This window comes from Pleurodeles waltl, chromosome 7, assembly GCF_031143425.1.
Source record: "Pleurodeles waltl isolate 20211129_DDA chromosome 7, aPleWal1.hap1.20221129, whole genome shotgun sequence".
In the NCBI taxonomy this organism is placed as follows: domain Eukaryota; kingdom Metazoa; phylum Chordata; class Amphibia; order Caudata; family Salamandridae; genus Pleurodeles; species Pleurodeles waltl.
The window spans coordinates 1,260,287,668-1,260,303,660 of NC_090446.1; the positions used below are offsets into that span (position 1 = coordinate 1,260,287,668).

Here is a 15,993-nt window from a genome sequence, read left to right on the forward strand (position 1 = left end):
CTCTCCACCCTCTATGCGGAACAAATTCTGTCCACCCAAGTATGTACCATGCCATTTTTTGCTTGAGAATCTCCAAATCCCTCTGCACGTGTTGCAGTAACGTGAGTTCTGACAATTTCACAAGGCCATCCTCTCCCAAATGTATGATTAACAATTCCGCCACATCCCCAATTCCATAAATTAGCAGTGATGAAAAGAAGCAGGTTACCCCACCGCCTTCTGCTCTTTCCCCACCATAGCACCTCGTGCCGCCTGCTGGATAGTCCCAGGCCCCGACCATATATCTGTTTTCTCCACGAACTTCGCTGCCCAGTGGACAAATGAATGGCCGACCAGCCATGTAACCATCTTGCTCTGTGATGGACCAAACGCATCTCCTGCAATGGAAAAATAACTGTAACCTGTGTTGTTTTTTCTGTTGTTTTTTTTTTTTTTTTTAACAGAACAAACCCCCCCCCTTTTAAAACCCCCTCCAACTGTATCGCCCCACCTTTCAGGGTCTTAACTTAAAGTTCACAACACCTTGATCGCTAGCGGACTCTCGCCTTGACCTTTTGCCCAGTCCCAACCCAAATGCGCTGCGGCCGTAGCTGCCCCAAACCTAAACTAAGGTGTACCGAAAAAACCATGGCCCGGCGGCCCACACGACCCAACGCCATCCTCAACACTCGTGAGAGCTGAAAACTAGTGAGCTTGGACCTTGATCTGTGCACAAAAACCCCGGCTTCCTTGTTTGACAACCGTGAGGATTGGCTGAAAGCTCCAAAAAACATCCACCCTGCCTAAGCGGAAAAATTGCTAGCTCGTATTCATCTGCGCAACATACCGGCAATTCGTGTAACAAATCTAGTAACGACTCAAAAATTGGGTTCCCTGGCCGTTCTACCCCCCACCGCTCTAATTCTGCCCCAACCTTTTAACATTCTTCCCACCGATCCTTTCTTGCTGGGTCGTGATCAAAAACAATTGCCATAAAAAAGGTCCACCTGCCAGTTTACCCCCAAATAGTGGCCGCTGATACCCTCTCTGAAACATGCACCGTACAAGAACTCAAAACTCCTGATGCTCTAACTGTTTGTCACTCTGCCCCCAAACTTTCCTGTAACCGCTCAAAAACTGAAAAAAAAACCCCAACCAGGCCAGCCGGTAACTTCGCCGATTGGAGTCCGCTAAAAACATCACCACCCACCCGTGATCATCATACCCCCCATTCCCAATTGTCTGCCGTGACCGCTGTCTTGGTCCGCTCCGTTCCTGACCCCAGGTTGCTGAAACGCTGCCCCTGTGAAAGGGACAGGGAAACCGCAATCTCGTTGAGAACTCCTGGTATATGGACAGCTTTAAAGATCACAATTCCGAGATAAGCCCTGCAACATGAATCGGCGCAACCAGCGCAAAAAACCTTCACATCCCTCGCTTCCTGTCTGTTCCTCAATCCACGACAGCCATGTTGTTGGTTCTGAAGAAAACTGCCCTATATGCTAACTCGCGCCCCCATACTGCCATGGCCACCAGCAAGGAAAATAATTTCCAGAACAGCAATGCTCCTCCTAAGTTGTCACCAAAATGCTGGCCTCGCCTCCGAGCACCATCTGCCATCCCCGAAAATCTCTAAAACCATGCGCTCCTGCCGCATCCGAAAATATCTGCACCTGCCATGCTGTCTCTTCTTCCCAGAACCACCTGGGTACCCCAATTAATTGTTCCAGAAATATTTCCCACCTTCACATCTTCTGAGTCCCCTTGACCCTCTTATTCTTTGGTGTGGCAAAACTGCGCCTGACATGCACGACCCTAATCACCTGCAAAAACATCCTCCCCCCTTTAACTGTCCTACAAGCAGGGTTAAGGTACCCCAACCGCTTCTGGGCTGTCTCGAATCGATTTTCCGTGCTTCCTATCACCGTGTCCAAGAAAAACAGCATCTCCGTTACTGTCTGTGCCGGTAATCTGTCCGTCATTATACTGGAGTCTTAAATCCCTACCCAGAAAGGTAAGAAACTATGAGGGGCCTTTGGTCTTTCTGGGTGCCAACGGCACTCCCATCTGCTGTGCCATATCCTGAAAACCTTCCAGAGCCGTCCGGCACTCCCCGCGAACCCTTCCTTCCTACAAAAGAAGTCATCCAAATAATGGGTCACCGCATAATGCCCACTACTCTTGACAAAGACCCACTGCATGAAGGTGCTAAAAGCTTCGAACAACGCGCATGAAATCGCGCGACCCCTGGGCAGGACCCTGTCCACATAGATTGCCCCTTCAAGCTGCATTCCCCAGCAATTCAAAAATCCCTTGTGTGTATCGGCAATAACCTGAAAGCTGATTGTATATTGCATTTTTCCAGTTCTGCCCCATGGCCGCACGCCCTGACCAATTTTACGGCATCATCCACATATGCATACACCAGTCTGGTGTCTTCTGCTGCCATGAAATCGTTAACAGATGTGCCCTCCGGCCATGAGAGGTGATGTATCAACCTGATTTCACCCGGGGCCTTCTTCGGCACGACTCCCAGCGGGGATATCATCAAAATCTGACTTGGCCGCCCATAAAAAATGGGCCCGCAATTCTGCCCAATGCCCGTTCCTTGTCCAGCTTTTCCTTACCACCTGTGGTAATTCCCTTGCAGACCGCACTTTGTCTGCCCAGTGTCTCACCCGTGAGCCGTGGTCACTGACCCTCAAACCTTCTTGAATCCCTTCTGCTAACTCAAAGCAGCTGCCCTATCCGTGTATATACGCAGCCCTGGTAAGATAAAGACTAACCTAACTGGCGTAGGCCCCCTTTTGGAGCAGATAGCGCCCTGTGTCCCTCTGCCTTTTGCCGCCCTCCATTGTACGGAGGGACTGAAGGTGAAAAACATCGAGTAACCTGATGACGGCCCCGCACTTGGAGCAGTCCTGTTTCCTTTTTACAAGGATGTCTGGATCAGAAACCTTTGGTGAAAATCCTGCACGCTCCTGTCGTGTTAAATGTTGTTCTTTGTCTCCCCCCCCCCCGGGGCTGGACGTGCCTGAAAAGGCTTATATACCACCGGTAACCCACTGGCCGTATGTGTCGCTACTGCGGATTGTGATGATGTCATCCCCTGCATCCATGATTCTGGGTCTACATCCCCCCCATGGCTTAATGATGTCCATGTATTTAAATAGCGCTATCGCCTATGTCAGGGTATTTCTCACAATAAATGCTTGCAAAATTAAAAACGCTGACGTCCATATTAATTGGCACCCTCGGCCTACGGGCCAACTCCTACTCTTCTTCCTTAGACCCTCCTTTGGCTTGTATGTCCTTATGAAAGAGTTTAAAAACGTCTACATAATCAGGTCTCCATATTCTTGCCTTCGCTTTTTCCGCTACGTGTGAGCACAATGGCATAGCCAGACCCATATAGGGTAGCCTCTTCTTGTGTCCTCCCCCTTCCTACTCTCCTGTGCCTGACTTCTCTCCTGCTATCTTGTCCCCGCCCTCTCCCTCAGTTGTAGCTCTGGCTCGCAGCAGTGTGTCAACTGTCGAAACTTCCCCCACCCCAACGGACTTGTAAGTTGAAATGACATCCCCTTTTCGCCGTCCCCCAAACCTACCACCATTGCCCTTTACCTCTTCCACGTGTGGTCGAAAGCCGCGAAAACTTTCCGGGCCCCTCGGCCCCGTGCTTGGTCCTGCCTTCTTTCCTGTGGACCCATGCTTTTGTCCCGCTCCTAAAAATAGAAACAGAGAGAGGGGTTGCGCCGCTCCTGCGTCCTCTTCCCCTCCCCCTTATGCGGTGTACCTCTGTTTCCCAGATCTCCCCCTTTTCCCATTCTTCCAGAAACCTATTCATAGTCCAGTTCTAGCACTTCCTATTCGCACACATCCGTTTGTCAAACACTCCCACTCATCCTCATGCATTTATTAGACATGTCATCTTGCCCCACATGGCGTCCGCCATTCTGTGTTGTCCCCGATCCTGCGATGTAGAGAAGGCCGCCGAAAACCCCTCTAGCGCTTCTGACCAACGTGCCGGGGCCGTATTGCGCCCCGTTGGTATCGCCTTCTTTCTACCAACCTCTTGCGTTGGCATTGACCTTCCGCGCGCCACATGGCCGTATGCGCCACTGGCTCCCATCTTGCTACCTAAAACACTATCCTCCCCGACTTCCTGTCCCCTTCCGCTCGGGACCCGTACCCATCTGCCCCTTCCTCTGTCTTGGGGCATGGTTCCTACGTTGCCTGTACTGTCTGCTGGCCTCTCCGGCTGCCGGCCGCATGGCACGGACATGTCCGGGGCGGGGGTCCCTCCTACACTTGCCTGCCTGTGCCCCCTTGCTGCGGCCCACAGAGGGAGTGTTGATAAGGGATACGTGGCCTTTGCGTAACCTGCCGCCTCCCAGGGTCTTGCCGTGGGGCCTGGACAAAGGGGAGGGGGACTGTGAGCGCGTTAATTTTTCCCTGCGCAATAGCCTCCCTGTATAAAATTGTATCTATTACTTTTCATAATATATATATATATATATATATATTTTTTTTTTTTTTTTTTTTTTTTTTTTAATTTCTTTTTTGGGGGGGGGCGCCTGTATTGGCCCTAACTCGCTTAATTGGGCCCTGAAAGCCTGTGGCGAGGGCCCCACGCCTTAATGTGTGATCTCCCCCCACCTATTAATTATAGTTAACCAGCCTGTGCCTGAAAACATAATGCTCTAATTTAAACTTACCCTTGTCTACTTACTGATAATTTTTTTTTTTTTTTGAGAGCCCCCACGCGGTCGGAGCCAGGCAATCTGGACCGCCGCTGAATGAATTGAAAATGTTGGGCCCCCCCGGAAAAAAGGGGGAGGGGGCCTGCTGTCGGGGCCCCCAGGGGGCCGCAGTGGCTCAAAACAGCCACTTGCTACTGCGGTGGTGGAGCTGCGAATGCAGGCCTGCTGGCCAGCAAACGCGTGTCTTGTTCCTGAAATGGGGGTGGGGGGGGGCGTGCTCGAAAGGAGCGCATGGCCACCCCCAGTAATTGTGAAAGGGGGCCGCGCGGGCTGCAAGCGTGCCCCGGCCCCCTAGTATTAAAACCAAAGGACACCAAAACTCCCATATACCGCTTCCCTGCCCTAAACCCCAGCCTACCTGCACCACAAACTCCCACTATGAAGGATCCCCAGGGACCGGCCACTCCAAATTAAAACGCGCGATGTAAGCGCGGAAAAGAGGCCGGTCCCTCCACCCCCAACCCCTTTTATTTCCTCCCCCTAGACCCGCCCCCACTTACCTTTCCCAATCCCTGTCCCTCGCCGTCACTTCCTTTCCCGAATTGACCCGCGGGAAGACTAGAGCGTTGCTCTTGCTTCCCGCGGGCCCCTCCATTCAATTGCTGAACGTCTTGGCTGTGGAAGTATAATCTTCGGGTTACATCAATTCAAAGCCAATAGGGCCTTTTCTTTGCACCAGTATAAATTATATTTTGCTGAGATGTACATTATGAATAAAAAGGATTTATATATCTGTTCCACCTACACTACTCTGTTAGGAAGCTTCCACACTATTACGCAGGATAGTTTTTATTTTTTTTTGCATTTAAACTTTAATTGGAAGCATATGTCAGCCACATTTAAGTGGCGGCATGTGTTCTTTTCATAACCGTAAAAAGTGCAATTAACTGTGTAAAACGGTGGATATTATGCAAAGCGCTCGACTTCTGCCAAGCGAGATCGCATTGCGAAAATAGAGAAAAAGTAGTCCACAAACCAAATGGAAAACAGCAAGCCTCGTATGTTTGCTGTACTTGGTTGATGTGCTCGAGGAGGGCTAACCACTGGAAAAGGCATGACGAATGCCTGCCTTCCGCTAATGAAATCAAGCAGATTCTAACAGGCAAGCCCACGAACCAATGAAAGACACTGACGTCACGTGGACGGAGCTACGAGCCCTTATTAATTCCTAAAGCGTCTCGCTAGCGAAACGCATGCGCAAGCGCATGCGACACAGGCTCGACCCTAAAAAGGACATTGCTTTAGCATAGAGAGTGGAGAAACCCTGAACTACAATATAATTAAATAGCAAATACTCCCTGTTTGTGATTGATGTCATATACATGCACATTCCCTTTGAAATTGTAATTAAAATATAAATATAAGTATACATTTTAATTCGCTCCAACTGAATTATTCATATAAACTACTGCACTCTGCCATAATTCCTGTCTTTGCCTTAAAGAACTGGGAGCCTGAGGTATCAAATAGTTGTACCCATTCTCTTTCTATGGGAAAATGTTTTAGTACATATGAGCATATTCTATTAAAAGCCACGAGTTTCTAGAATGGTTTTAAGACGAACATCTCTAAAGTAGAAACAGCAATCATGAATGTTCCTGCAGGTCTCTGATGATATTGGTAATTCCAATGAATGTTGGGGAGATGTGATAGCTTTTATTTCAACCCAGTTGATGAGTGAACAAATGCATGTTAATGTTTTCCACGCAACTGTTATTCTTTGCAATCATGTAACTAAAAAATGTATTGTGTGTTAAAAATACTAATCATTTTTCCCGTTGTTTTCAGCATAATAGACACACCCTGTCTAGTTGGAAACCATTACTTGAAAATGGATCCGTGCCATACTGTGTCTGTGCTGCAGTGGACAAGACTGTCATAGAACAAACAAACTTTACAAACCCAGGCAAGAAACAGAAACTTTTTTTAATCAATATGCAACTTATGTGTTGGCATTGCAATAGTTTGCACAAAGCAGGAATTCATGTATCCCATCCCTCTTCATGCTATATTAATTGAAATGCTAGTGGCTACTTAGTTGGCCACTGGGGCAATAGTGACATTTCTCTACTATTTACTTGGCTGCTGGCAAAGAAATAGAAATTATTTGCTATCTGATTGGCAGCAATGCAAAAAGCAAACTTCAATATTTTCCCAGATGCTGGCTAAATAGTAGAGATTCTGCACTGCTTTGCTGGTGGCCAGCCATGCATATAGTACAAAAACTTCACTATTTCCGCCTTCCACTTGCTAAATAGCAGATTCTGCACTGTTTGACTGGCGGCTGTGCATAGAGAAAGGAAATTACAGTTTTTACCTGGCTGCTGGTTAAATGGAGAGACAATGTACTGTTTGGCTTGTGGTCTAGCAAATAGCAAAGAAACTTTTGTATTCATCTGGCCAATCCCTGTCTAGTCAACAATTTGCACAATATGTACTGCAGCTGTGTAAATTACCACGCTTTATCTGGTGTTGGACCTGACAGTCTTAGGGTGGTCATCTCACAACTTTTTGCCTGCCTCCCTCCACTTTTATGACACTGTTTTTGCTGGTTTTGGGACTCTGCGCACTTTACCACTGTTAACCAGTGCTAAAGTGCACATGCTCTCTCCCTTAAACATGGAAATATTGGTTCATCCCCAATTGGCATATTAGGTTTACTTATAAGTCCCTTGCAAAGTAAATGCTACTAGTGGGCCTGCAGCACTGATTGTGCCACCCACCCAAGTAGCCCCTTAACCAAGTCTCAGGCCTGCCATTGCCAGGCCTGTGTGTGCAGTTTCACTGCCACTTGGACTTGGCATTTAAAAGTACTTGCCAAGCCTTAAATTCCCCTTTTTCTACACATAACTCACCCCTATAGTGGGCACTAGGTAACCCATAGAGCAGGGTGCAATATACGTAAAAGGCAGAACAAGCACCTATGTGTTTTATTTGTCCTGGTAGTGAAAGACCCCTAAATTCGTTTTCCACTATTATGAGGCTTGCTCCTTTCATAAACTAGCATTAGGACTGCCCTCATCTACTTTTTGATTGGTAGATTCTGATCTGAAAGGGGCAATCAGGTCATATTTAGTATGGCCAAAATGCCAATAGAAAATCCTGCTTATTAGTGAGGTTGGATTTGATATTACTATTTTAGAAATGCCACTTTTAGAAAGTGAGCATCTCTCTCCACTTAGAAACCATCTGTGATTTGCAGCCTGTCTTAAATCAACGTCTGGGCTTGGCTGGTTGACAGCTCCCTTGTGCATTTCACCCAGACAACCACAAACACAGGACACTCAGTCACATCTGCACTCATCTGCATATTGCATGGGTCTTCCTGGACTGGAAGGGTGGAGGGCCTCACAATTACATTGCAAAGGTCAGTGTCCTGCCCTCACACAATGGACTGCCAAACCCCCTCCTGGGAGACAGGATTGCACTGAAAGGGGAACTTGTGCACTTCAAACCCACTCTTTGACGTCTCCTACACTTCAAAGGCATTTTGGGTATATAACCTAAGTCTCTGACGCCACCAGCTCAGACACCTCTGTACCTGCAACCTGTCAAGAGTAACTGCCTGGATGTCCAGAGGACTCATCTGAACTGCTTTGCTGAGAAGGACTGCTGCCCTGCTGTTGCCCTGCTGCCCTTCTGGCCTCTGGGATTGCTGAGAAGGACTCTGCCTTCCCCAAAAGTGCTCTTCAAGGGCTTGAATTGAGCTTGCCTCCTGTTTTCTGAAGTTTCAGGGCCAAGAAGACTTAATCTGTCCAGGAAACTCCTTGTACGTCAAAAATCAACGCCCCGCCTGGCGGAATCGACTAGAAGCCTTAATTTCGACCGAGGAATCGCCGCACAGCCGACCCGAACGACGCAGCCCAACTTCCCGAGTGGAAATTCGATGCAGTGCCTGCCTTGCAATGGAACATTCGACACATCGCCTATCGACGCAGCACCCATGCCTTCTTCCAGCGCATCAATGATTTTCCCCACATCATGTCTGGGCATCAAAATGTCCCTGCATCACAGTGAAGAAGCAAGACAGGGTGCCCAAAAAGCAACGCAAGACCCTTGCGCTGGAAAATCTGATGCACAATTTATTTTTCCACACACCTCCTCCACTGTGCTCTCTGTGCATCGTTATATGTTTTATGCATACCAGGTACTGTGTAAACAAAGAGACTACTGTTGATTTCTAGAGCTTGCAAAAATGATATTTCAACTTGTGCTTTTTGAAACTTTGTCATTTTTACCTTATTTTATTCTTATAAATATTATCTATTTTTTTCTAATTCTGTGTTGTGTATTTTTGTGGTGTTTACACTGTGTTACTGTATGATGTATTGCACAAATACTTTACACAGTGCCTTGTAAGATAAGCCTGACTGCTCAGTGCCAAGCTACCAGAGGGTGGGCATAGGATAATTTGGACTGTGTGTGACTTACCCTGACTAGGATTGTGGTCCCTACTGGTACGAGGGTGTACACCTCTGCCAACCAGAGACCCCATTTCTAACACCTGGTTACTGGCGAAACAGCAGGAGTTATGTACAGTTTGTATGAGAGCCGTGCAAACAGAAGAAAAAACATCATTACTCACTTGGCTACTGGCTAAATAGCATAAATTAAGTACAGATTAGCAGGTGTCCTTGGACATAACTAAAAATGTCATTTTTACTTGGCTGGCTGCTAAATAGCAGTGAATATGTACTATTTGAAATATTGTACAGTTCGAATAGGAATCCATTACTGGGTTGTATATTCCCATCCACAAATTTGAGTGAAGCATTAAAGTACATATAGGGGGTCATTCTGACCTCGGCGGTAAAAGGCGCCTACCGCCGGTCAGAAATCCTCCATAATCCCGCCGCGGTCGCGGAAACCCGCCACGGTCATTCTGACCCGCAGAAGGCAAACCTCCGAAAATCCGACCGCCACAACAGACCGCCAGACCAGCGGTCGGCGGAAAGGTGGAGGTGACCAAACCTCCACCGCCACGCCAACAGAAATACGCCCATCCCATTACGACCCACGAATCCACGCGGCGGTCATTCAAACGCGGTATTCCATTGGCGGGACACACCGGCGCGGTCAGAATACCCACCAACGAACAAAACTCACCCACATTGGACGATTTGAATCCCACACACCTGATACACATACACACACCACTCCCACACACACAATACAATATAAAACACCCACCCACATCACCCACAAACCCCTACGCTTACAAAATCGTAACGAAGCCAAGAGAGAGACACCAGCATTCAAAACATAACAGCCACAGCCACTCAACACCATCACCCACACACTATCCACACACAAAACAACACACACCACCACACTCAACTCACTTAAATACACATACTCCACCCCACACATCATACACACCACCCCATGGCACCCCAAAGACAACCCCGCTTCACAGACGAAGAACTCAGGGTTATGGTGGAGGAAATCGTTCGTGTAGAGCCCCAGCTGTTCGGCACACAGGTACAATACACCAGCATTGCCCGGAGGACGGAGCTATGGCAGAGGATTGTCGACAGGGTGAACGCAGTGGGACAGCACCCCAGAAATCGGGAAGACATCAGGAAGCGATGGAACGACCTACGGGGGAAGGTGCGTTCCATGGTATCCAGGCACAACATCGCCGTGCAGAAGACTGGCGGAGGACCCCCACCTCAACCCCCACAATTCACATCATGGGAGGAGGAAGTCTTGAACATCCTGCATCCTGACGGCCTCGCAGGAGTCGGCGGAGGAATGGATACTGGTAAGTTGAAGCTTCAATACTGCTTCCCCCCCACCTGCATGCCAAATCAGACCCCAATCCTCACCCCCATCCTCGAACCCCACCCTCACCCCCACCCCCATCCTCACCCCCACCCTCACCCCCACCACCATCCTCACCCCCACCCTCACCCCCACCACCATCCTCACCCCCACCACCATCCTCACCCCCACCCCCAGCACACCTATTCCCCGCCAATGTCTCACCATCACAACCCACACATCCCAAAACCTAGGCCTGCATGCGTCCACTAAGCATGGACACCCATCACCAAAGCATGCCCAATGCATATACACATCCCCCCCACAAGCCACCCTCACCAAAGCCCCCACACACGAATGCCAGCACTTGGGGACACGGGAACCCACAGATACACCCATATGCCACACATTGAAACTATAACCATACCTCTATACCCCTGCAGGACCCGACCGTCAACACACCGCGGCGGAGGGGCCAGAATTATCCACACCCCCCACCCAAGAGGCCGTCAGCGATGACAGCAGCTCTGTCGATCTGGACACCGATGACCAGCCCGGACCATCGGGGACCTCTGGACAGTCGGTTCCCCTCACACAGGCACAGGCCACTATAGACCCTAACCCCTCTGGGAACACCAGCACAGCTCCCACCCAGCGGGCCCATGCCTCTGTCTCCAGGGCGCGTCAATCTGCGGTGTGTCTACCACTACAGGGCACCCAGGATAACCCACCACCCCAACAACAACAGGGACCTGGGGGCAGTGGTAGTGGGCACACCGGCCAGGGGGCAGAGGCCCAGGGAAACAGGGCAACTCGGCGGGCAGCTGTGCGACAGGGGGGGGAGGAGAGGCCCAGGGAACCCACTCTCCACGAGGTCCTCACCACCATCATGGGAGCATACAACCGCTCCCAGGAGACGATGGCGACGGTACTGGCCCGGTTCCAGGAGATCCAGGTGCTGCAGGAGGAACACTATCGGGGGTACAGGGAGGACATCAGAGCCATCAACACCACCCTGGTTACCATGGTAGGGCTGCTGCAGGACCTCGTAAACAGCAGGGCGGACACTGAACAACACCCAAGGGCCCCTGCCACTAGCCGGGACCAAGAACAGCCATCCACCTCCGCCGGCGCTAGTGGACAGGAGGCCCCCGCACAGCAGCAGCCCACCAGACCCCCACCTCCTGCAGGAGAAGAACCACCCCGCAAGAGGGCCCTGAGATCTCGCAAGACAGAGTAGGATGTCAAGACCCCCGCCAGCAATGGATACCACCTGATGTCATCCCACTGTCCCACATTGTCACCCTGTCCATCCTCGAACTGCCCATGCTCCATCTCTCCACAGGCCTCTGGACAATGCACCTGTGTGACTGTTACTCTGGACTCTGCCATGGACATTCCTTCACCATAGCCCCCACCCACTTGAAACCACCCATCCCATTTTGAGCACTTTAATAAACACCTATTTTGCACCAAAATATCAGGAGTCTGGCTGTGATTTCAATAGATTGTAATTGACATGACAGTGCAAATATGTCCTTGTACATGGTGAAGTCAACAAACAGCTGCCACAAAGCTGTAGTCCATGGGGAAACGAAGCACAGGACTCGTAGTGGGGACCCCAGATCTGAAATAGGGAGGGAAAAGCCAAAACTCAGTCATCATACACTGGGGCAAATAGACAGGCAGCAGAGATGCTGCAGAGTAGTTAACTTTTACTAAATTATCTTTGAAATGTTACCTGTGTCCTATTGGAAGTACTGTTCAATGATTCTGTCCCTGTTGTCTGTTTCAGCCCCGTCGTCTTCCTCCTCGTCACTCTTCTCAGGTTCCACCGCTGCCACAACACCACCGTCTCGACCATCCTCCTGCAGGAAAGGCACCTGGCGGCGCAAAGCCAGGTTGTGAAGCATGCAGCAGGCCACGATGATGTGACACACCTTCTTAGGTGAGTACATTAGGGATCCACCTGTCATATGCAGGCACCTAAACCTGGCCTTTAGGAGGCCAAAGGTGCGTTCGATCACCCTCCTAGTACGCCCATGGGCCTCATTGTACCGTTCCTCTGCCCTGGTCCTGGGATTCCTTACTGGGGTCAGTAGCCACGACAGGTTGGGGTACCCAGAGTCCCCCACTAGCCATACACGGTGTCTCTGTAGCTGTTCCATCACGTAAGGGATGCTGCTATTCCGCATGATGTAGGCGTCATGCACTGACCCTGGGAATTTGGCATTTACATGCGAGATGTACTGGTCAGCCAAACACACCACCTGGATGTTCATTGAATGGTAACTTTTTCTGTTCCTGTACACCTGCTCCCTGTCTCTTGGGGGAACCAAAGCCACATGGGTCCCATCAATGGCACCAATTACGTTGGGAATATGTCCAAGGGCGTAGAAATCACCCTTCACTGTAGCCAGTTCGCCCACCTCAGGGAAAATGATGTAGTTCCTCACGGATTTCATCAGGGCAGACAACACTCTGGACAATACCTTTGAAAACATGGGCTGAGACATCCCAGAAGCAATTCCCACGGTTGTCTGAAATGACCCACTTGCCAAGAAATGGAGTACTGACATGACCTGCACCAGAGGGGGAATCCCTGTGGGTTGGCGGATGGGGGACATCAGGTCGGGCTCCAGCCGGGCACACAGTTCATGGATAGTGGCACGGTTAAGACGGTAGGTCAGGATAATGTGGCGTTCTTCCATTGTCGACAGGTCCACCAGCGGTCGGTACACGGGAGGATTCATCCGTCTCCTCGCCCAACCCAGCGGACGGAGCCTAGGAAGGACAACATGGAGCACACAGTCAGGCAACCCACAGGTACGTACTCACAGCTAGCACAGTATACGATTCTCTATGCAGTGAATGGCGTGTATGAGTGGCTATGCAAGGCCTAGGCCTGTGTGACGCAGTTGAAATTGAGCCATGTGGGCCCTGGAAATGGCGGCTGCCTGACCTGTGAAGTGTGACAATGGGATGTGAGGTCAATGCGCTGGCGTGGCACACCGCGGCGGGCGGCGGGCCAAGACCGCGGCGCGAAGCCGCATTGGTTAACATTGAAGCCTATGGGTTTCAGGAGCCAATGGCGAAGGGCGCCGGTGGTGGCGGGACGCACCGCCGCGGTACGCACCGCCGCGGACGTGACCGCCATTTTCTATCTACTTATCCACTTGCGACTTGAACTTTCACAGGAGAGGACCTATACTGCAAGTGTTGCTGTGACCTCGGTCTGGAAGGGACAATGGCTGCTGCGACTGGGGAAAGGGCCCCTGCCTTCACTGGAGAGGAGTTGGAGAAACTTGTGGATGGGGTCCTCCCCCAGTATGCGCAACTCTACGGTCCTCCAGACCAACAAGTGAGTTTAATTCTATCTGGATTTGGGGCCACTGGCTGGCTTGGGGGCCTGGCGGGGATGGGGTGCATGTTGGGGCTGGCGGGGGGCCTGGCGGGGATGGGGTGCATGTTGGGGCTGGCGGGGGGCCTGGCGGGGATGGGGTGCATGTTGGGGCTGGAGGGGGGCCTGGCGGGGATGGGGGGCATGTTGGGCATGGCGGGGGGCCTGGCGGGATGGGGTGCATGTTGGGGCTGGCGGGGGGCCTGGCGGGGGGCCTGGCGGGGATGGGGGGCATGTTGGGCATGGCAGGGGGCCTGGCTGGGATGGGGGGCATGTTGGGGCTGGCGGGGGGCCTGGCGGGGGGCCTGGCGGGGATGGGGGGCATGTTGGGCATGGCGGGGGGCCTGGCGGGGGCCTGGCGGGGATGGGGGGCATGTTGGGGCTGGCGGGGGGCCTGGCGGGGGCCTGGCGGGGATGGGGGGCATGTTGGGCATGGCGGGGGGCCTGGCGGGGATGGGGTGCATGTTGGGCATGGCGGGGGGCCTGGCGGGGGCCTGGCGGGGATGGGGTGCATGTTGGGCATGGCGGGGGGCCTGGCGGGGGCCTGGCGGGGATGGGGGGCATGTTGGGCATGGCGGGGGGCCTGGCGGGGATGGGGGGCATGTTGGGGCTGGCGGGGGGCCTGGCGGGGATGGGGGGCATGTTGGGCATGGCGGGGGGCCTGGCGGGGATGGGGGGCATGTTGGGGCTGGCGGGGGGCCTGGCGGGGGCCTGGCGGGGATGGGGGGCATGTTGGGCATGGCGGGGGGCCTGGCGGGGATGGGGGGCATGTTGGGGCTGGCGGGGGGCCTGGCGGGGGGCCTGGCGGGGATGGGGGGCATGTTGGGCATGGCGGGGGGCCTGGCGGGGGGCCTGGCGGGGATGGGGGGCGTTGGGCCACTGGAAAGGAAAATGCTGAGTAACTTGAACGTGGTATTTCTCCCTCCCTGTACGTGTCACATAGGTCCGCGCCCATGAGAAGATTGGGATTTGGCGTGCCATCGCCAAGGAAGTCCGGGGCCTGGGGGTCCACCATCGACGGGGCACCCACTGCCGCAAGAGGTGGGAGGACATCCGCCGCGGGACCAAGAAGACCGCCGAGTCTCTGCTGGGGATGGCCTCCCAACGTAGGCGGGGTGCCTGCCGTCAACTGAGCCCCCTGATGTTCCGGATCCTGGCGGTGGCCTACCCTGATTTGGATGGGCGCGTGAGGGCAGCACAGCAGACACAAGGGGGTGAGTAGAAGCATCATCTACTCTGTTGTCGTGCAGTGGAGGTGTCTGGGTGGGGGAGGAGGGCTGTGGGTCCCCCTAGGCCAGGGCGATATCTGTAGGCTGGGCACCCCCGTAAGCCCCTGTGTCCCCAGCCACCACCCTCAGTAGTGTGTCAGTACAGCCATCCCTGGGCCGTGTCATCCATGGGTGCAGTTGACAACTCTAGGCGTGTAGGGCATGTTCCACGGAATGCGTAGTGGACCCCAAGTGCGCAACTTAGTGCAGGGGGCATCTGTGTCTGTCATGTCCGCTAACTGTACCGGAGATCCATGTACTCAATATCCCTTTATTTCTCTCTCCCCCCCCCTTTTTGTTTGTCTTTCTGTGCTTGTGTGCATCAGCATCATCAGGCGGAGGAGAAGTGGCATCGGGGCAGGAGGGAGCTGCATCTCACATGGCCCAGGAGGGCCATGCCACAGAGTCAGACTGGACCAGTGAGACGGAGGGCGAGGGGAGCTCCACGACGGGGACGACTGGAGCCTGCAGCGACACGGACACGTCCTCGGAAGGGGGCTCCCTTGCGGGGGTGGCACCATCCGTGCCCCCCGCCATTACAGGTACAGCCGCCACCCAGCGCACCATCTCCGCCCTCCCAGCAGCCCCTCCGCGTTCGCCCCGTGCCCGCTCTGCCAGGAAGCCGGGCATCTCCTTCGCCCCAGGCACCTCAGGCCCTGCCCCTGTTACCCCCGCTGCCCTCAGTGAGGAGGTCATTGACCTCCTCCGAACGCTCATTGTTGGGCAGACTACCCTTTTGAATGCCATCCAGGGGGTGGAGAGGGAGGTTCATCGCAGCAATGCGTACCTGGAGGGCATTCATTCGGGTCAGGCTGCCCATCAG

The 15,993-nt window shown here is 52.7% G+C and overlaps 1 protein-coding gene across 5 annotated transcripts in view; it reads left to right on the plus strand.

The window, feature by feature from the left end:
• The window catches only part of LOC138246148 (cytosolic phospholipase A2 gamma-like), an 823,362-nt gene that overhangs the window by 337,094 nt on the left and 470,275 nt on the right, over window positions 1-15,993 (plus strand). For all 5 annotated transcript variants that reach the window (XM_069200427.1, XM_069200426.1, XM_069200424.1 and 2 more), the window contains one exon: window positions 6,528-6,645. In XM_069200427.1, the coding sequence (XP_069056528.1) occupies window positions 6,528-6,645 (118 nt within the window). The remainder of the gene's footprint in view (window positions 1-6,527; window positions 6,646-15,993) is intronic.